A 21,584-nucleotide genomic window follows, 5' to 3' on the forward strand; every position below is an offset into this window, starting at 1 on the left:
TAATATGCATCGAGGCTCTTGAGGGTACAGTTGGTATTTTCACTGGGTGCCTGCTGTAACACTGTCCCAATGCACACTGCCCTTGTGGAGAAGTACCAATTCGTGTGGTAAGGGCTGTCTGATTGATCAGCATCTTTCAGATCTTGATCTCTCTCTCTCTTCAATGAAAATAATTGTACCTGCTGCACGATGATTGTGACAGTGGCCACTTATCGGTGATCTTGTGACTTCCTTCTCACTGCCAGGTGGACCAATTACCATATTGGGCTCTTCGAAAAGCCAACTGGCAGTTGTATACCTTTACTGTCACCTTTGCCCAGCCTCAGATTGCATCAACAAAGTTGTGGGAGACTTCTCAGACATGGTCACTAGCACCACAGAAGCTGTTGTTACCTTTTCTTACAGGCCCCCCTCCACCACCAGCTGGAGCTGTGGTCGATCAGACACTGCAGTAGCTGTTAGAATCGTTTAAGGGCCCTGCAACATCTCAAGCGACATCCTTCACAGACTGCCCTCCTCCCTAACACTAAGGTTTGCCATCTAATTAAATGCAGGAAGAGAGAATGCTGGGAGTGCTATGTCTTTTCCTTGAGACGATATACTTATTCGTCCCAGGTGTGGACCAAGTAGACTTATGGGTCACCAAAGATCAACAACTGTTCTCTCTCTCTTCCTTCATGGTGATATTTGTACTGATGTGTCAGTCCCTGTCCGAACACCTTTCGAACGCATAACCGGCAAGTTAAAGACATCTACCTGTCCTTACCACCCTCCTTCCCTGCCCAACAACACTCGTGCGGAGTTATATAATGAATCTTACACTGAATGGTAACTGCTTTAGGTTCTTGATTCATTATGCAATGCAGCTCTAGGACTGATTCAATTCATTAGCAGATAATCCAACATCTGAATGGCACTCAAAGACTCTTCTACGGAGGGTCTTCAACTGTATTTGACTAGAATGTATTTTCTCTTTGTAATGGTGAGACGGTCTTGTGAACCCCATCCTTGAATAGGGCAGAAATCAACATCCATAAACAACTACTGGCCGATTACCCTCATCAAACTGCAAACTGCATGAAAGGATGGTAGCCAGATGATTATGCTGGGTTCTTGAATTAGGGGGCCATTTGTGCCTGTATCGGTTCAGTTTCTTCTTATCAGGCTAGTTCAGATTTCTGAAGGTCTGGTCAGTTTCAAATAATATGATTAGTTTGGAAATGGTGATCCTACAGACCTTTTCTAAATGCCAATGCTTCATTGCAGTCCTTTTTGATGTAATTAAGGCATACAACATGGCTTGGCACCCTCACATTCTATTTACCCTCCATGACTGGGGCTTGCAAGGCTCCCTACCAATTTTTGTCAGTTTTTGGGTTATAGCTGGTATGCCACTGGACTCCACACCTGTCCAAGAGAATGGTGTCCCACAGTGCTCTGTGCTGAGTGTTACTCCCTCCCTTTGTTATCGGGGGGCCTACTAATCTCTGCTGTTGGAGGCTGCTGATCTCTGTTGGACACCTAGTTAGATGACGACTTGCATTTAGTACCATTCCCAATCAGTAACCTTGGCTGAACTAGTGCCATCTGAACTGCCTCTGTTTTATTCTGTTCAAGGTATATATCTCCTAGCAGTGCTGAAAGCCCACGTAAAAAGTGCCTTACACATCACTAACATATATACTCAACACTTATTATATTTGTTTAATGTTCAGTTTTTTTAAAGTGAATACAAGGTTTAATAAGCAGCAAGTCCTGGAAAAAAAAATCGTAGTGTTAAACTTGTGCTCTGCTCTTGAACCAGCTATTGTATTTAACATTCATTATGTTACAAAAAAACTTATACTTTTCAGTCAAATTGTTTTTAATTATGAACCAGTAATGCCTCAGGTAAGTCGTTCAGGCAAATATAATTGTACAACTAAAATAAATGAGTCTATTTTCCATCTCTTTGACTGGTTGTGCGAGGCACAGTGTACCCATAATATCATCCTAATATATGTGATAGCCACCTCCAGGATCATGAAAATAGATACATTTTAAATCTTTTAAGTTTCATATTTGTGTTGATTAGTACCCTTGTTCTTAGTAAATACTGTTTGTCTACATAAAGTAGGATGCTTGAAATAGCACAGGTTCCACTATTAACGAACTTCCTCCCTTCGACAATTGACAGTCTGTTACATAAGATGCATTCAAAGCTTAACACTAATAGGACCAGCATTAGCAAACTACCTGGAATGACTGTTACCAGTCAGTTTGACCGGTGACATTTATCCCCCCCTCCCCCATGTAGTGTAGTAGTGTAATATGTTAATTTACTTCAGTGTGGTGTCTTTAAATGTTGCTAAAGTATTTTTCTCACTGTATTGATGTGTTATACTTGAAGTTTTCTATAGAAACTATAATTAACTAAAAAATCAAAGTAAAGAATACAGTGTAAATACAGTATTCACAAAACTAAACCATGTTACTCAACTTTCAAATCCAAAAAACATACAATCATAAAATACCATTTTTATCACTATGACTGGTTCTCCATTAAAGCCCCAAACAGTCTGTGAACGTACATTTATTAGGAAATACAAAGAAAAATTGTCGTAAACTGCTGTGGCAATTACGAGAAAATAACGGCATAATCTGTATCACTTCAGGCAAGATTACCTTCATAGTCTCAGATGTTATTGAATTTAGCATCTGTTAAAATTCAGGAGTAAGTAAGAAACACACATTTTTTGTTTTCTCCAAAAAAATTCCTGCTCTGAAGTATGGGCCTCCAAAGATGACATTGCGAACACCATTTTGAAGTTGTGACTTTGGAAAAATTTTTTAAATGCTGTATCTCTGTAACAGTTGTAAATTTTTGTTAGTTTTTTATTTGAAAGATAATTGCTTTATGATTACAATGGATCCTCCATTTGGACATATCTGTCAAAGTTCTATTACTGTCGCCTTTTGAATTTTTTTATAGTTTACATAATTTATTTATTTTTTCAAAAATACCAATCCAGAAAATTTAGTTTTTTTTTTTTTTTTTTTTTTTTTTTCTGTTGATTAGTAGCATGTAACTATGTAAAGGAGAGCTTCCACTTTTAAGTTGGGCAGGTGTTATTTTAAAAAAATTTTTTTTTTCTTTTTTTTTTCTTCAAGGGTAAGGTAAGTCTTCACTGAAGTTGTTTCTTACTAATTTCTTTGTTACAATGTTTATTTCTATTGTTTTTGTTGCTGTCGTTTCTTATCCACTTTCATTGTTGCAGTCATTTCTTATTCACTTCATTGTTGCAGATATTTGTTAAACTTCGTTGTAGTTTCTTGTCAGTTTCTTTGTCGTGGTTGTTCATTGCAGGTTTCTGTATTTTACTTGTTCAGTGCTAATTTGTTTACTGAAGAGGCTTCTAAGAACACTGAGATCATCCAGTGAGTTCTGTGTTTTTGTAAGAAATTTGCCAGTTGACACAATTGCAGTGGGTTTTGTGTAAAGGACAGTTTGAAATGTCTTGAAAAGGACTGTTTGAAATGTCTTGTAACTGGGGCCACAGGAGAGTGAAGTGTGCATATCGGTAAAACAAAAAAAAAAAGACTTTGTTCAGGCTGGGAATAAGTGTTCTCATGTGAAGATTGTTTCAAAGTGAAGATGTTTCCAGTGACGACTTTTTGTTTTCTAAATGTTTTGACAGAATAACAACAATGATAGTATCTGGCCAAGGTGAGGCCTCCCATAGTGCAGATTTTGCATTAATAGAGGAAGAATTAAATAACGTGAATCAGTCACCTACTGAGGTAGGTGTTAGTCCTGTTAAGCAACCATGGTCAGTGAAGTCAAGTCATGAACTCTGTGTATCAAGAAAGCACAGAGAAATTGCTAAAGCTATGGATGAATACACTACAGCAAAACTGACCACACTCTTCAAAGTAGAAATTCCATCTCCAGAAGAAAATGAACCAAAGCACCCCTCCACCTCTTGCCAGGAATTTTTCACAAATATCAATTCAGCTATTGAATATTGTGCATCCTACAGTGAAAAGGTGCAAGTTTTAACTATTATTCCAGAGACATTTTCAAAGAAAACAATTTTTAACCACATTCCATCAGTATCAAAGTACATGATAGACAAATCAAGAAATGTGAGGTATCTAAAAGGAGTCTTTGGAGTCTTATGGTCATCCTGTAGAAGCAGCTAAAGTTCAAATAGTGCAGTCATTTTATGTGGAAGATACACGGGACTGTTCTCGCCAGAGTGCCAACAAAAAAAGACACTATAACTGTAACAGTTGAAGGTCAAAAAAATTGTGAAAGTGAAGAAGTACACGACTCGCAGTATTAAAGAAACTTTTGCAATTAGCTGGCCACTGTGGCTGAGCGGTTCTAGGCACTTCAGTCCGGAACCGCGCTGCTGCTGCTACGGTTACAGGTTTGAATCCTTCCTTGGGCATGGATGTGTGTGATGTCCTTAGGCTAGTTAGGTTTAACATTAGGGGACTGATGACCTCAGATGTTAAGACCCATTTGAACCATTTTAACTTTCGCAATTTATAAGAGCATCTATACAACTTCACATATTGAAAGATACAAATTTTATGCATTACGACCTAAGTGGGTAGTTCCACACCTGCCTAGAAGGCTGTTTATGTGTGTACCGCATGAATTTGAGCTTTGTGTGGTAGCTTTGATGAAGAACTTACTTGAACACGTGACATATGACACCTCGGTTCGGCATGTGAAGTCATTAGTAGTCTGTGGCGTAAAGCGAGAGACTTGTTTGTTGCAATACTGTGGTGACTGCCCTGGAAAGGGAGGACTGTCTTTACAGACACTTGGCCTGGAAGACATAGCAGATAACTCTGCAGAAATTACATATGCGACATGGGAGGAAAATAAACTAATTAAGAAAACTGTTGCCTTTGACAGTTTCATTGATGAACTTGGTAAATGGTCAGTGAAAGCAGTAACACACCAACGTCTGAAGAGACTGCAACAGCAACACATTGCAGAAGTGAAAGGGAGTGTACAGGCTGAAGAACGATGTTTAGTGCTTCACTGTGATTTTTCTGAGAACTGGTCTGTAATTCTCCCACAAGAAGTACAAGTGTATCAATATTTACAGGAGTGACATACTTTCAAAACAAGACCACAAGTGTTGCAGTTACAAGTGATGACACAGGACATGACTCAGCACGTGCTTTGCTAGCAATGCGCAAAACTCTTGAACTGCAAACAGAGGCAGAGAAGACATCATTATTTCTGATGGTGCTCCTAGTCATTTTAAAAATTGTTGCCAGCTGTTTGAATTAAGTCGTTTGTGCCAACTGACTGGGTATACAATGCTACTGGTCACAGGAAGGGGCCTAGTGATGGTGTATGAGGCCTATTGAAGCACCATGCTAAAAAATCATAATCTTTCCAGACCAAATACAGCTGCAATTCAGAATGCGAGGGATTTTACGAGACTCGTGAAATTTTACACATCCACAGCAGTCATTCTTTTGTACTAAGAGGAAATCAAAGAATTTTGTGAGCAGGAAAAAGCAGAATGGTCCAAACAAACTACTCCTGTGAAAGGAATTCAGAAGACATATTTTTGGACTCAAAGTGATGGACAAACTCATACTGCGTGCACTTTAAAGAGCAAGAAAGAAGAAATTTCGTTTGTTCGGCCAACACCTCAGTAACAGCAGGATAATATTCAGATTCACAACCTGAGAAGAGGGATGTTTGTGGCATGTGTGAATGGCTGTAACTAATGGATTGCAGAGATTGTAGACACCAGTTATGAGTTAAATGAAATTGTGGTGAACTTTATGCTACCACATGGACCAGCTGCTGGATATAGGTTTCCATGTGAAGGACAGCAGCAACACCATCAGTGTTCACTTCCTATTTACAATGTTTTGAAGATTGTATGTGCTCCAGTTCCTATTGGTTCAAAAAGAAGGCATAAGTCTATATCAAAGGAAGATTTTTAGTTCATTGACTGGCTAATTTCAGCACAAAACAGAGTGCACAGAAGCTGTATAAATTGAAACCTTTAAGTCTTTGGACCTCTCACATACATTTTGGAACCATTTAAAATGCTTGAAATAAGTCTCTTACTCACCTTTCAAAACTAAAATTATGTTAAATAAGGCTAGGTTTTTATTTTTATGAGCCTGTTATGCGATAATGTGGTAATAGAACAGGTTTTATGTATGACAAAAATTTCAGTTGTTTATAAAACCTGTTCAGCCTGAAAGTGGAAGCTCTCCTTTTCAGGGAATGTAGAACTATATGGTACTAATCAACAGAAAAAGAAATCAAAAATGTATGGATTGGCATGTTTGGAAAAAAAAATCCACAAATTATAAAAATAAGTTTACAACTTTGACAGAGAAGTCCAAATGGAGGATTTCTTTGTAATCTTAAAGCAATTATCTTTCAAATAAAAAAACCAACAAAATACTTAGAACTATTCCAGAGATACAGCATTTTAAAATATTTTCCAAAATTCGTGTCTTCAAAATGGTATGTGCTGTGTCATCTTTGGAGGGCAGTATCTTGGAGCAGAAATTTTTTGGAGAAAACAAGAAAATAAGTGTTCCTAACTTAGTCTTTTATTTTAACATTGTTTTTTGTCAAAGCCAACATCTTTATCAAAACACTTCACACATCCATACTGAACATATTCCACATATGGATCCCATATGAATTTCATGCACTGCACATGCAGATTTTTGGTTTTGTATGACTTGTGCATCCCCCTATCTGGCAAGTGTTTCACACTGATACTTTATGTATTTCAGTAGTGGCAGTAAATGTATGAACTGAACCGTTCCTTGATTATACATTCAAATAGAAGAGATATTATTCTAATCTGGAAAGAAACATTCACAAGGTAACCTTTTCTCCTGTCGTCTCTCTGTAAAGGATCCGTGCGCTGCTTTCAGCAAGGTCTAGCACGTTGAAAAGAAATGTGCATAGGCCATCTTCAGCAGCCGTACTGGACAGTGCACTGACCAGACGAGATGTCTGGTCCAGAATATTAGTTCCAAATTTTATGGAATTGTAAAAGCTCATCTGAATGCAAACACCCATTCACCATAATAACGAGGCGCACTTGACTTCTGGAGAGCACAACACCCATTCACCATAATAATGAGGTGCACTTAACTTCTGGAGAGCACAACATATTGACAGGGCACAGCAATTAAAGTATGCCCACTGTTCGACCAAATAACCCTCCACCACACACCGGCAGGTGGCTTGAGGAGTATGGATGTAGATGTAAAATGTAAAGGGAAAGAGTGAACGAGATCACAACAATGAAATAAAATTAGATGAGCGGATGTAAAAATCCATTATTATGCTTTTTAGATACATGAAACCTAAAAAAAAATAGCATGCTGGTTGAAATGACTGGCTATTGTCCTTTAAGGTAAAAATGTTTATAATTCGTTCAGCTTTTGTAACAGTTGTTTGTCTTTCAGAAATGATGAACCACCAAAGCATATCAAAAGTCATGAAATTCAAGCCCCATTAATTAAAACTTACGGTATTTATTAACTATTAAACAACACTCACCTGTCAGATTGACTAGTGCGGTCCTTTTAGTGTTAGTACTACATTTGTATATATGTTCCTATTTTCATTATAATAATGGTTATAAATAATGAATATCTTAGCATCTACACTAGTTGTCAAACTTCCCTCACACACACACACACACACACACACACAACATTCAATGCTTAATTCCTCCTCTGAGTATTCATGATAGTTTATATGTTTTTTTGTAATTAGCTTTACCATTGTCATATACTCGAGTATACTTTGTAGGATATATACGTAAATTTTCTCTTACACTTGACTTCAAATTGAATCAATGTCTTAGACCTATCTTTGCATTTAGAACTCCAATCTACTGCTTCATGTTGTCATGTTTAACAGTAAAGTTAATTTTAGTGGAATCTGCCCAGCCTTTGGGTAATAGTTCCTTAATTGGGAGTACAGAACCATCTGGTTTGAACTTTAGAAATTCCTGCTCATGGGCTACAATATTGTCAAAGGATGCTCAGCTTTCTTATGTAGTTTTATTTCCACAAATTCCTGTAGTTGTTCTTCCAAAGTATTCAAAGCATTTGCGTCACTTGTTACATTAATCAGTTCTCAACTTCATTCTAAAGCAACTACCCGATTTTGCATATGTGAGATATGGTTGTTGATGCTTTCTACCTATTTGTGAGAACTATTAGCTCTTCCATTTGGCTCAGTAATAAACTAATTATCATCTACAAGTTAAATATGACATAGACGGTCAAAGCTGACAAGTTTTAGCCTTCCTTCTCTTGACCCCCATTTTGCGTGTGGTGACAGGCACACAATAACAATTTTATACCCGCCAAATAATTAGACACCACAACATGACTCTAGACAAATGGATATCTAAAATTCCACATGACAAACCACTAGAAAGATCTCAGCCTGGGGCTTTTTACACATCATCTAATCGGGTACACAGGAAGTTATACTGCACTGTCAGTTTGTCGTGCGGGGGCAGAGCGACGCTACAGTGAGTGTAACGAGCTGACTGGCCACTGCACTGTGAAATGAATAAGTGCTGCCATTTTGCTGGTCAGCTGCCACAGAAACTGTTGAAGATTGCTGCTCCACTCATAGCCTCGAAATCGGCACTCTGAATTCTTACGTACCAGTGGCGTACTGCTTTTCGACTCGTATGCCAAAAGTTTTGAGTTGAGCACATGAATATATCTTGCTGTTGGCCTGGTTACTGTGGCCAGCTATTTCCTTTCATTCACTTCTGTGCAACAATTGAGATTCCTTCGGTTTTTCACCAAATGGAAATTCTTTCTTCTTAAATATTTTAATTACTTTGGGCAACACTGAAATGTGTGCTCGTCTATATATTCTTCACTGGTTATCTCGATCACTCTAGGCATCATCATATTTTAATACATTTCGTCTTGAAAATTCTTCATATTTTTGATAAAACTCACTTCTCTACCCTCTGTTATATGTGCCCTGCACTTAGGGTGCCAAAATGGAATGCAGCTTCACTGTTCTGCAACTGCACTGAGCCCAGATGATGTTACCTTCCAAACGATGTCACCCTGGTGGTATGCTGGGTTCCTTTTTCCATTAGCAAATTTCTTGTATGGTCACATTTCTCGAATTACTTCGATGCAGCGGAATTACTGTGCACTGCCATTAACTCTTGCTTTGTGACTTCTTCTCTGTCCACAGAGGGTTGAGGGCTGGAAGAAAGCATTGATGTATTCAAGCTACTAAATGATATAGATGTGTTTCAATAACTCTTGTGTATTTTTTTGTTCCAATGTAACAGCTATAATATTGGGTGAACAGACCTCTTATAACCAGTACTTCAGAAAAAAATGGTTCAAATGGCTCTGAGCACTATGCGACTTAACTCCCGAGATCATCAGTCGTCTAGAACTTAGAACTAATTAAACCTAACCTGCGCGAGGCAGGATTCGAACCTGCGACCGTAGCGGTCGCTCGGTTCCAGACTGTAGCGCCTAGAACCGCATGGCCACTCCGGTCGGCAGTACCTCAGAACATTGTCTCCAAACAATCTTAGAACAGAATCTCAGAACAGAATTAAATGACATTTCGCAAAAGCCTCTGTCCACTACTTTGCCAGGCATTGTCATTGTCAGCATATCTTGTTCTCTGCCTTCCAAAACACCACCAAGCCAAAACGCCAAAAGTGTAAGCGACCCCTTCACAGTGGTTGGAGAGGCTCGATCACAGTCACATGTCGGTGTCATTATATGCTCGTGCATCTTGCTTGGACTTGTGCAGCCATCAGACCATTGTGTGTATACTGGAAATTTCTCTACATATCTACTACGTAAAGAACATTTTTACACGAGGATCTGTCATCTGATTGTGAGGAAGATGTGCAACATCTTACTCTGAATGAACATGAAGTCGTATCACAATACTTCCTGACAATGCCTTTAACCTTTAGCCTACTCTTCATCATTACTGAATTGTGATGTGAATCTATATCTGCTCCTGGGTGTGCCTTACAGTCCACTATCTGATTTCAGAATATCTGTTCCCTGTCTTTGGGCCTTTGCTGAGTGTATACTTAGAAAGCTTATTTGTTATTGTTAGCTCATATTTATTCCAGAACTCGTGGTCTTTCTCGTATATCATTTCTATTTCTGAGCCTGTGTTCTTCGTTAGCTCTCTGTTAACACAAAATAGTTACCCACAGAATGTCCTTATACGTGCTCCGCATCTCATTTTATGCTTGTGATATAGTCTCGTATATCAGTACTATTGTTGTCAGTTTGGTTTGCTGTTGGTTCTGATGAAATTAATCCTACAGCTGGACTGTGCACAGTAACTCACACTTTGCCTTGCCTTCCAATTCGTATTGAATCCTATTCTTGTTACACCATTTTTTTACCGCTATTGCTGTTATCCTTTGTTCACCTATCTGTTGCTTCAGAAGTTTGGAAGGTGTGTTATAGAATACAAACATTGTTATTTATCTGTTTATTGAGTTATTTGTTATGCATACTACAGCCTATTATCTAGAAAGATAACGTAGATCATGCAGTCACTTCTACAAAAATGCTACTACTAAAATTATTCCATACCACAAAAAAATCAGTAAAAAAAACAAATACCCAACTATTAATACTACTTCAGTGCTACAGATTCTTTTCTGTATGGCCATTTGTTATGGTGCATCTAAACTATTCGCATTTGTTTCCGCTGCTGTATCCACCCTCGTACTGCCCTGGCCAATAGCAGTTGTCTATTGGGTTCATTGGACTTAGAGCAGCACATCAATAGCATTTCCACTTTCCAAACAATTCCACATTTCATTGGAATGTCTCAAAATTCACACTTCTGTGATCACTTTCATTGACACAATATAAATTCTTGGAAACAATTGCATTCTGTGGTCCCGATCTCAGTTGCCTCCTTCTATCTGTACAGTATTTCATCTCGCCGGGAAGGTAGCGTACTGCCGTGCAGTTGAATGCCTAGGGAAGTCTCCTTTCAACTTCGTGTATATTGCAGCTGCAGTATCATCAAAGATGTGCTAGCCTGACTTGTTCCTCAGGGATGCTCTGGGGCCTAGCATATTTACTGCCCTCCAGATAAGTTGTTTCACTCAAATTAGTCTCGGAACCGAGAGACGGCTGAAACCCAAAGTGGAAAGCTGCAAGATATTTAGAGATTCGTGAAATGTATATCGGAAAGACAGATTAGAGGCCATAGTAGCCAGAGTGTTTATTGCTGTTGACAAAAATATTGTCTCTGTTGAGGTTGAAGTTAAGTGTGACAGTGAAGTCATCTGGTTGTGTACAACAGTTGTAAGTTACACCAAGTTACTGTTGGATATTTTTACCAGCCATCGTTCTGCTGTGACCCAGTTTGCAAATGTCGTAGATCTGGGGCTGATGCGTAGAGCAGTCTGAGTTATAGTGACCCGTGTTTACATTTAGTGATTTTGCTGTTTCCCTTCATTTACTCTCACGTCAAATGAAAACAAAACGGATATCTGTGGCCGGGAGCTATCGAGTGAATTAAAACACATTCACATAATTAAGGAAGACTGAAATATGTCATTAGTTTCAGATTTTATTTTACTCCCACCTTTATGACAGTCGAGCATTAATCACCTTGCGGAACAATGAAGTTACTTTTGTCTGTTTGCTAAAGAAATTTGAGTTTTGTTAACATTTTCCACAGAGGCAGTCAATGTATTTGAAACGAAATGTTTAATTCCACAGTACTGGCTAGTTTCAACTGTTTGCTGCATTTCAAATACACGTTTTCATCTTCTAGCACGTATGGCATTATGACATAATAAAGAACTAAGCATGATATAATTCAGTACTGGTGCTCTAAGAAAATTTACATCCCGAAAACCACACTGAAAGCTTAATATCAGGTCGAGGTCTACTTCATTGGGAATCTGGGCATACGAATGTGCCGGTATATTGATAATTTTTACTTATCGACCGTCTGACAGCAACTGAATAAAACACAATTTTAGTGCCATGCGCGTGTCGCCTTTATTTTCTCCAAGGCATCATCAGTGGCCTAGAATATGTACATATGTTAGCTATTTTATTTACATTTTTGTCACTGTGCCTATAGGTTATAAACAGTTCTGGTGGTTGGTATTTCCTATTAAGTAGTAATGTTTCGAACTGTACTTACAGGTTGCGTGGACAATTTCTTACATATTACGCTCCTGTTGCATTTTTGGTGTTGTTCTTCTTATGATCGCCAATTTGCGGTTTTTTCGACATTCCACAGCACTATGCACTGAACGCCTGTTTTAATGCAATGTTTTGGTTTCTGTTGTCGATCGTCAAATGTTTTTGCCAAAGATCGAATGTTATTGCCAAACTTATGAGTGTAACTATTGAAGTATCTGTGGTCTGTTCGTGTATGCATTTGTGTGTGTGTGTGTGTGTGTGTGTGTGTGTGTGTGTGTGTATTTTGGTGTGGTACGTCCCTCCCCCCCCCCCCCCCTTCCTTTGTGTGTCCAGATGGTGTGGGGAAGAGTTTTTTTGTTTTATGTTATCATTTCCTTTATTAAGTGTAGTAGGGAGCCTGTGCTGATGTGTGTTTGTTCATTTATCACATGATTGTTTTCTGCTATGGCTTTCTGGATGTGGAAGTTTTCTTGCGTTTGTATAAGATGTTTGTCATGGTTGCTTATTCTCATTATTTTCATTTCTTGTTCCATGTTTGTATGATAATGGTTGTAGTGTTTTAAATGCTCTGCAAAAGTGGCGTGGTTTGTTTCATACTTCCAACATCTGATATGTTCTTTGTATCTTGTTTCAAAATTCCTGTATGTTATGCCTATGTATACTGCATCACAACTTTGACATTCAAGTTCATATATTCCTGATTGTTGGAATTTGTCCCTCTTGGTAGCTGGCTGGCTTAGGTGTGATTGAAGGGTTTGCCCAGGCTTATATGCTATTTTGAAGCCCTGTCTCTTCAGGATGTGTGCAACTCTGTGTGTTAGTTTGTGTGTAGGTCATGGTGTACCATCTGGTTCTTTTGTGTGTGGTGTTGTCATTGTGTGTGTTTGTTGAGTGTGTTTGTAAGTTTTCAGCTTGTGAGTTCTTTTGTATTCTGGAAATGTTGTGTTTGTTTTTTATTTGTGTTTTTATTTTTTGATTGAGCCCGTGTACCACATGTGTCATACCCGTTGTTCCCAGCTATTTGTATAATTGTATTCATTTCTTGTTTATAGTTTCTCTTGCTGAGGGGGATTCTGTTTAATCTATGTAACATGTGTCTTAGTGCTGCAAGTTTCTGGCTGAGTGGGTGGTAGGATGGGGAATGTATTATTGTCTGTGGCTGTTGGTTTTCTAAAGATGTTAAATGTATGTTTGCCATTTTCTTTTTTAATTGTAATGTCAAGAAAATGTATTTGATTTTCTTTTTCAAGTGTGAATTTTATGTACTGATGAGCTTTGTTTATTTCTGAATGGAGTTCATCTATTTTTTCACTTGGCTCATCTACCAGACAAATAATGTCATCCACGTATCTGTACCAATATATGATCTTGAAACTTTCATTTGTGGTTATCTTTTCAAATATCTGATTTTCTAGGTGACTGATGAAAATGTTTGCTAGTGTTCCTGATATTGGGGATCCCAAGGGCAGTCCTTCAGTTTGTAGATAATATTCTTTCTCAAACTGAAAGTAGTTTTGTTCAGTTGTCAGTCTGAGCATATCTGTTATTTCTTTTATTGCGTCTGTGGTGAGGTTGCTGTGGGATGAGAGATTTTGTTCTATGATTTCTATTGTTTCTGTGATAGGGATGGAGGTATACATATTTTCTATATCGAATGAAATCAGTGATGCTGTGTGTGGTACCTGTATGTCCTGTATGTTTTCTATTAGGTTTCCTGTGTTTATCACTGTCCTGTTTTCTACTTTACAGTGTTTTGTAACTAACTTTCGGAGGTGTTTGGCTATGCGGTATGTTGGGGCTTTCTTGAAGTTGATAACAGCTCTCATTGGTATTCCGTCTTTATGTACTTTCGGTTGACTGCGGAGTGTTGGTGCTTGTGGGTTTTTCTGTGTTAAGTAGTATTTCTGTTTGTCTGCGAGTGCGTGTTCAATGTTTCTCAGTGTTCGTTTCACATTTGCCTGGAATCGTGTGGTTGGATCTGACTTCAGTTTTTGTATGGCATTGGTGTTTATGTATTCCTTGGTTTTTGTGATGTATTGCTCTTTATCCATGAGTACTGTTACATTTCCCTTGTCTGCTCTTGTTATTAATACGTTATTGTTTGTTAACTTTTGTTTTAACCTTTTCATAGTGGCTGTTTCTGTTTGGTTGTTCTTATTGTGTGTCTGCTGTGTTTGTTTTATTATGCCTTTTATTTCTTCTTTTACTAGTTCTCTTGTCAGTCCTATGTTTGTTTCACAATTATTTTGTTGTTCTTCACGTGTAAATATGTGTTCAGTTTCTACTATGAGATTTTCTATGTACTGATTGTTCACTTTGCTATTGGTGCAGTGTTTCAAACCTTTTTCCAAGAGCATTTTTTCATTTTCATGTAGTTCTGTCTCTGTTAGGTTAACTGAGTGTGGATGGAATGTGTGTTGGTGTTCATGTGGTTTCACATTTAAAATGTAAATGTATTTTTGCGTCTTTTTTACTGTTAGTTTCATTATTTTCTGTTTGTTTGTTTTGTAAATGTTTCATTGTTGTGTATGTGTTGTGTTCAGTTTTTTCTACTAGTGCCATGAAAACTGCAGCGTTTCCTACGCTTTTTGCCAATTCTAGATGAGTCTCATAGAGCATCATGTTTAGGTGCTGTTTTTTCGAATAGAGCATCTTAATTTCATGTAGTAACCAATATCGTTCTGCAAATGATTTCGACTTTTGTGCCACTGTAGAAGTGTTTTTAACCTTTACATTAATGTAACTTGGAATTAAATCGTTCTTTTTGCATGTTTTGTTGAATTTCATGTGCTGTATCCATAAGATGATACAGCACATAAAATTCAACAAAACATGCAAAAAGAGATCTTTTGCCCACTTTCTCATTGTCGTATCGCAGACCTGCCCATTCTCCATCTCTTGGGCGAGGACACATTCCTGGTTGTGTTTTCCACCATGAGCTATGCAGTGTCGATTTCTGTGTCAACGATGACCGTGGATTTCTTTGCACCCGATATCCAGCATGGCTGCCAGTCTGTTGTGATGGGACCGCCATGTACCCCCACCACACAGGGATCGCTCTGCTGATGCCTGCACCGTTAACTCCCCGTGTATGCAAAAGGGTAGATGCTCATCCCCCTGGGGCATTGGGACTCCCGGCAATGGCCATCCTGCCAGGTGGCCTTGACTGCGGCTCGGTGGTGCTCGTGGGGAGGGCCCCTGGTTGGAGTGGGTGGCATCAGTGTGGATGACACGCAATGAAGCGTAGTCCATCATCTCTTGCTGGTGGTGAAATACCAGCAGTCTCTAAGCGGACACAAGCTCAATTCAACGCACAGAAGTTCGACCCCTATTTACAGAGTGGGAGCTCCTCAGTGGCCTTGGACACTGCTCCAACACAGCTCCTGGGCTTGATCGCATCCACAGCCAGATGATTACACATCTCTCATCTGACTACAAGCAACATCTCGTCATCTTCAACCGGCTCTGGTGCGATGGTGTCTTTCCATCCCAATAGCGGGAGAGCACCATCATTCCGGTGCTCAGAGCCGGTAAAAACCTGCTTGATGTGGATAGCTATCGGCCCATCAGCCTCACCAATGTTGTTTGTATGCTGCTGGAACGTATGGTATGTCAGCAGTTGGGTTGGGTTCTCGAGTCACATGGCTCGCTGGATCCATATCAGGGCGGCTTTTGCCAGGGTCACTCTACCACTGATAATATTGTGCCCATCGAATCTGCCATCCGAAAAGCCTTTTCCAGACGGCAACACCTAATAAAGCATAAGACACGACTTGGTGACGTCATATCCTTGCCACATTGTATGAGTGGTGGCTCTGGGGACCTCTCCCGATTTTCATCCAAAACTTCCTATCGCTCCGTACTTTCCGTGTCCAAGTTGATGATTCCCTCAGTTCCATCCATATCCAGGAGAAAGGAGTCCCGCAGGGCTCTGTACTCAGTGTCTCTTTATTTTTAGTGGCCATTAACGGTCTAGCAGCAGCTGTCGGGCCCTCTTGTCTCACTTTCTTCGTATGCAGAAGACTTCTGCATATCGTACTGCTGCTCCAGTACTGTTGTTGCTGAGCAGCACCTTCAGGGAACCATCCACAAGGTGCAGTCGTGGGCTCTAGGCCAAGGCTTCCGGTTTTCAGCCACAAAGTCATGTGTCGTGCATTTCTGTCGATGCCGTACCATTCATCCGGAACCCGCACTTTACCTTGATGACGATCCACTCACTGTAGTGGAGACATATCAATTCCTAGGACTCGTTTTCGACACTAGATTGACTTGGCTCCCTCATCTTCGTCAGCTTAAACCGAAGTGCTGGCAGCACCTCAATGCCCTCCGTTGCCTGGGCAACACCAATTGGGGCGCAGATCGCTGTAAGATGTTGTAGCTCTACAGAGCCTTTGTTCAATCCCGAATTGACTATGGGAGTGTGGTATATGGTTTGGCAGCACCTTCAGCATTGCATTTACTCAACCCTGTGCACCACTGTGGGGTTTGATTAGCGACAGGAGCTTTTAGGACGAGTCCGGTGACCAGTGTACTGGTGGAGGCTGGTGTTCCTCCACTGCAGATCAGACGTGCACAGTCTCCTTTTCCCACCTGCAGCAGTCCATCTCCCACATTGGTGGCCCAGATCGGGGCTAATGATTGCGGTTCCCATGCGGTCCCTTCTCTTCGAACTGGAGTCCTTCCCTTACCACCTCTACTTGCGGTCCGTTCACGTACGCCTCCATGGTGTACGCTTCGGCTGCAGCTTTGTCTGGACCTTTTGTATGGCCCTAAGGACTCAGTTAACCCCGCCGCTCTCCACTGTCTCTTCCTCTCGATTCTTTACGTGTTCCAGGGCTCTGAAGTGGTTTACACCGATGGCTCAATGGCTGATGATCACGTAGGCTTCGCATATGTTCATGGAGGGCATATTGAGCAGCACTCCTTGCAATTTGGCTGCAGTGTTTTCACTGCAGACCTGGTGGCCGTATCTCGTGCGCTTGAGTACATCCACTCGTGCCCTGGCGAGTCGTTTCTCCTGTGTACTGACTCATTGAGTGCCTACAAGCTATTCACCAGTGCTACCATCGCCACCCTCTAGTATTGTCAATTCAGGAGTCCATCTATGTCCTGGAACAATCCCACCATTCCGTGGTGTTTGTGTGGATCCCAGGACACGTCTGAATCCACGGCAACGAACTTGCTGACAGGCGATGCGGAAACGCTTCTGAAGATAGGCATAACAGCACGCACAACAAACTGCATGTCATTAAGGAGACTGTGAATGTGTGGAAGTATTCCATGCAGGCCTCTCGCAGGGAATGAGATGTCCTCTGCCAGCTCCACATTGGCCATATGTGGCTAATGCATGGTTACCTACTCCTTCGTGAGGACCCACCTCAGTGTCGCTCCCAACTGAAAGTTGTCCACCTCTTGCTGGACTGCCCACTTTCACCCGCTCTGCGGCAGACTTTTTAACTTTCCCAGCACCCTGCCTTCGCTGTTGGGCAACAATGCCTCCACAGCAGCTTTAGTTTTACATTTTATACTTCTATGTAGGTTTTAGCGCATGTCCTTTGTCCCTCTGTGTCCTCCACCCTAGTGCTTTTAGGGTGGAGGTTTTAATGTGTTGCAGAGTGGCTGGCTTTCCCTTTTTGTTCTCATAGTTGGCCAGCCACTGTAATCTGCTTTCATGTTTTACTCTGTTGTGTTTCTAGTGTCTCTCTGTTGTTTTCTTGTCCTCTTTTGTTCCTTTCAGTGTTCATTGCCTTCCCTTCGTTCTTGTTGCTTTTCCGTTCCGTTTTGTGTTATATGTTTTGTCCGTTGTATTCTCAGACTTGTGGCATTGTTTTATTAGGAACAAGGGACCGATGACTTCGTAGTTTGGTCCCTTCTCCCGCCTTTAAACCAACCAACCTAGCTTGCCTTCATCATGAATCTTTCGCCCAGCACAAAGTCCCAAATAAGTAAAAAATAATGCAGGTGACTCTAGTATATAAGAAGGGTAAAAGAACGGACCCGCAAAATTAGAATCCAATATCCCTAACTTCTGTTTGCCCCAGCATCCTTGAACATTTTCTGAGTTTGAATATAGCAAAATTTCTTGCGACTGAGAAGCTCGTGTCTACGAATTGGCACGGTTTTAGAAAGCATCGCTTTTGCACAACTCTGCTTTCCCTTTTCTCATACTAAGAGCTATGGATGAAGGGCATCAGGTAGATTCCATATCTCTAGGTTTCCGGAAAGCCGCATTGCAAGCTGTTAACTTATTCCACATGCTCCTACCTTTGTAACAAAACCTGAAAACAGTGGCTTATAACTCGCAAAATATTTAAAGAAATACATCAGTTTTTCAGCTTTCCAATGGTATCTGATGTATGGAGAAGGAGCACTAAGAAGCAGCTACAGCTGCTCGGTCTCTCTCTCGGCTGGCAATGTAAGAACGGACTTGAAATCTGTGAACTGGCTGTATGAGCCAATGGGTTAACTGTGTTTTCACTTCTCGGCTCTGCTCAACCTGTATTGGTGAGGGTACATCCTTTCCAGTAGTCTTTGATTTTGGCAGGGATCACATCTGGTCCTGGAGATTTTCCTTTTATCTGCCTAATTTCTTCTTCTGCTGCAAAAGGACACAAGCTTATTGTTTCTATAGTTTTCCGCTAATGTAGTTCATAATCTATGCTGATCTTCTGTCTCGTCTTTGTCACAACGAAGCAGTGTTCCCATTAGCAGTGCAGCTGACTGTTCAACACTCTCTGTTACCATCCCATAATTTCTGTTTAGCATGGACAAGACTGCGGGTTACCATATTTCTTACAGGGATCAGTTTCTAAGAAATAACTGCAATTCCCTTGGAAATATTTCAGTGTTATGCCAAATCTCGGCATAGTTAAATTTCAACAATAAAATTTGTAAATTAATTTTTGTCACTTTTGTGCGATTTACTTCAAATTTTTCCATTTCCTTGTGCCACCTGGTATTTCCTAGTTTCGTGTGTAATAAACAAATTTTTTTAAAAGTGTGTTCCCTGGTGCTGTCTGCATCATGTGGCAAACTTTAAAATGTCTACAGTATTTGCTGCAATTGCAGTTCAAAATGAGACCCTTCTTTTTTTACTGATTTATATTCAAAAAATGTTTCAGAATTTGGCAGCCTTACTGCTGCCAGCCTCATTGGAGAAGTGAAGAAACTACACGATATAGCATATGAGCTGGGACTCCAGGAAGCGAAGGAGATGACACGTGGGAAGTACCTGAACATCCTCAGTCGCAGTCAGCATTAGTACTTGTGCTTGCTATCATTATCATACAGTTTCAAGGAGTAAAGCAAAATGTGTGGATAAAATTTTTGTGTCCCCAAATTAGCCTGATTATATAATTTACCATCTAGAGAAAATGAGGGAAAGGTTTAATTATTCATTTATTTTATACAGATATAAATCTCATCAATTGTTGCACTTTTGATGTCCTTTTCAATGTGACATGTCATTTCCAGCACTTTCCCCTGGATGATGTGACAAGACTAATATTAGGATCTGCAGTTGGTCATTGCAACAGAACGACATTTCTTTTTTGTACAGTTGGGTCAGCTGCATGAAATGAAATGCATTGTCATGACATTTTATATTGAATCTTCCACTTTAGCTGCTAATTGTTTTATTATATTACTGTTAGCTGCTAACTTGAAAGATTCAATTTAAAATGTCATGTTAAATTTAATATGTTCTCATACTACCAGGAATGTTTTCAGTTACTAATTGTTATCTGTCTGTGTGCCACAAATATTTGGGCTGTGTATCCTTGCAGCACTGTCAGGTTGTTTTGTTATTTTTTTCATGTCACAGAAGAATTTGCTACAGTTATGTTTAAGAAAACCAATAAGCAAAGTTCCATTCACTTATGGTAATCTGTTCTTACATTTTTTCCTAATTAGCTCCCTTCCCTTTTTTGTAATTTAAAAAGGAGATAACTAGTTTGAGCTTCAAAAAATAGGAAGTCCAGCATGGAATAATGACAATATTTTGGAAAGGATACATTGCTGCTCACCATATAGCAGATACCAAGTCACAGATAGGGAGAACAGAAAGATTATTAAAAAAAAGCCTTCATTGGCATTAGATAGCATACACATGTACACTCGTGCAAAAGTAACTGGGGGGGGGGGGGGGGGGGGACCTTTAATATCTGGCTGTAAAGGCCAGACTAGCCTCTGCAGCTAGACTGTGATCATGTGTGTGAGAGTTAGCTTACTTGTTTGACATCTTTGTTGTTGTCCGGGTGACTCAGAAGATCTCCGCCATATGGCGAATAGCAATCCAGTTTCAGCTGCTTTATAGTTGTTTTTCTTTAATGACTCAGTTACAGTTGTAAATGCAGCCCACTGTGTGTTGACTAGTGGGCCCATGTACAGAATTGCTATGGTATGGATTGTTTCCAGTAATCACATTTCAGTTAGTGCTGGAATAGCAACATCAACTGAGGAAAGTTTAGTAGTGAATCTGCAGTTGTGTAGTATGCCTAATAATGTTGCTAATTATGTGCCTTTAAATGTAAACATTTGTCATTAAAGGTTACCATTATAAAAGAATAGTAAACATTTTATAATGGAGCTATCATTTGAAAGTGTAAGTAATGTTAATTCTTGCATAGATATAAAATAAATAATGACCAGATTTTTCATACAGTTGTTTTCTCTCTTGACGTTGGATATCTTCTTTTAATGCGCGCTACCTTTCCATGTATGTTCTTCCTTCTTTCCCAATTATTCTGCATGTCAATTTGCTCCATGTTTTGCCATTTGGTACATAACTGTAGTTTTCATTTTTATTGTCTGATTGCATTTACTCAAATGAGTTATGCATCACCATGGATTAATTCACAATTCATAAGCCAGATGCTTAAACTTTCAAATGTGCTTTAACCATATGTTCGGAGGATGACTGGGTTGTAAACCATTGTGGTACTTCCAGAAAAGACCTGAAGTTCAACAATATGTTGTGCCTGTAATTGTGATACATGGCACATATTCATTCTCTCTCTCTCTCCCTCCCTCTCCCTCCCGGTGCCTGGAGTGAGACTTCTAGATATTGGAATGCAAAACACTGTATGTCTTGAGATTAGGGAACAAAAGTATTTGCTGGCTGTGAGGCTATGTTCTGTATAATCTGAGAAGTAAAGAAAGATTATATTTTCTGTAATTATGTTAAACCATTTTTAATGGCTCTTCTTTTATTGCTAATAACTCCAGTAAATTTTCTTCGCGGAGGCAATGTAGTTTGCAGTTATTTATTCCACTGTGATTAAAAGCTCAGTAACTGGTAACATCTTGTCTTTTGAGTTGGTGCTGAGAAAGGAGCTTTCACTGTTGTGGGTGTGATATGCTGATGCTATTTCTGTACTTGA

At 39.8% G+C, this 21,584-nt stretch overlaps 1 protein-coding gene across 4 annotated transcripts in view; it reads left to right on the forward strand.

Annotated features, from left to right (window-relative positions):
* Positions 1-20,861, forward strand: part of LOC126106910 (protein lin-52 homolog) — a 71,671-nt gene extending 50,810 nt beyond the window's left edge. For all 4 annotated transcript variants that reach the window (XM_049913328.1, XM_049913330.1, XM_049913327.1 and 1 more), the window contains exon 4: positions 19,326-20,861. In XM_049913328.1, the coding sequence (XP_049769285.1) occupies positions 19,326-19,465 (140 nt within the window). In that variant the 3' untranslated portion in view covers positions 19,466-20,861. The remainder of the gene's footprint in view (positions 1-19,325) is intronic.
* Positions 20,862-21,584: the final 723 nt, after the last annotated feature.

Source organism: Schistocerca cancellata, chromosome 10 (genome assembly GCF_023864275.1).
Source record: "Schistocerca cancellata isolate TAMUIC-IGC-003103 chromosome 10, iqSchCanc2.1, whole genome shotgun sequence".
Lineage (NCBI taxonomy): Eukaryota > Metazoa > Arthropoda > Insecta > Orthoptera > Acrididae > Schistocerca > Schistocerca cancellata.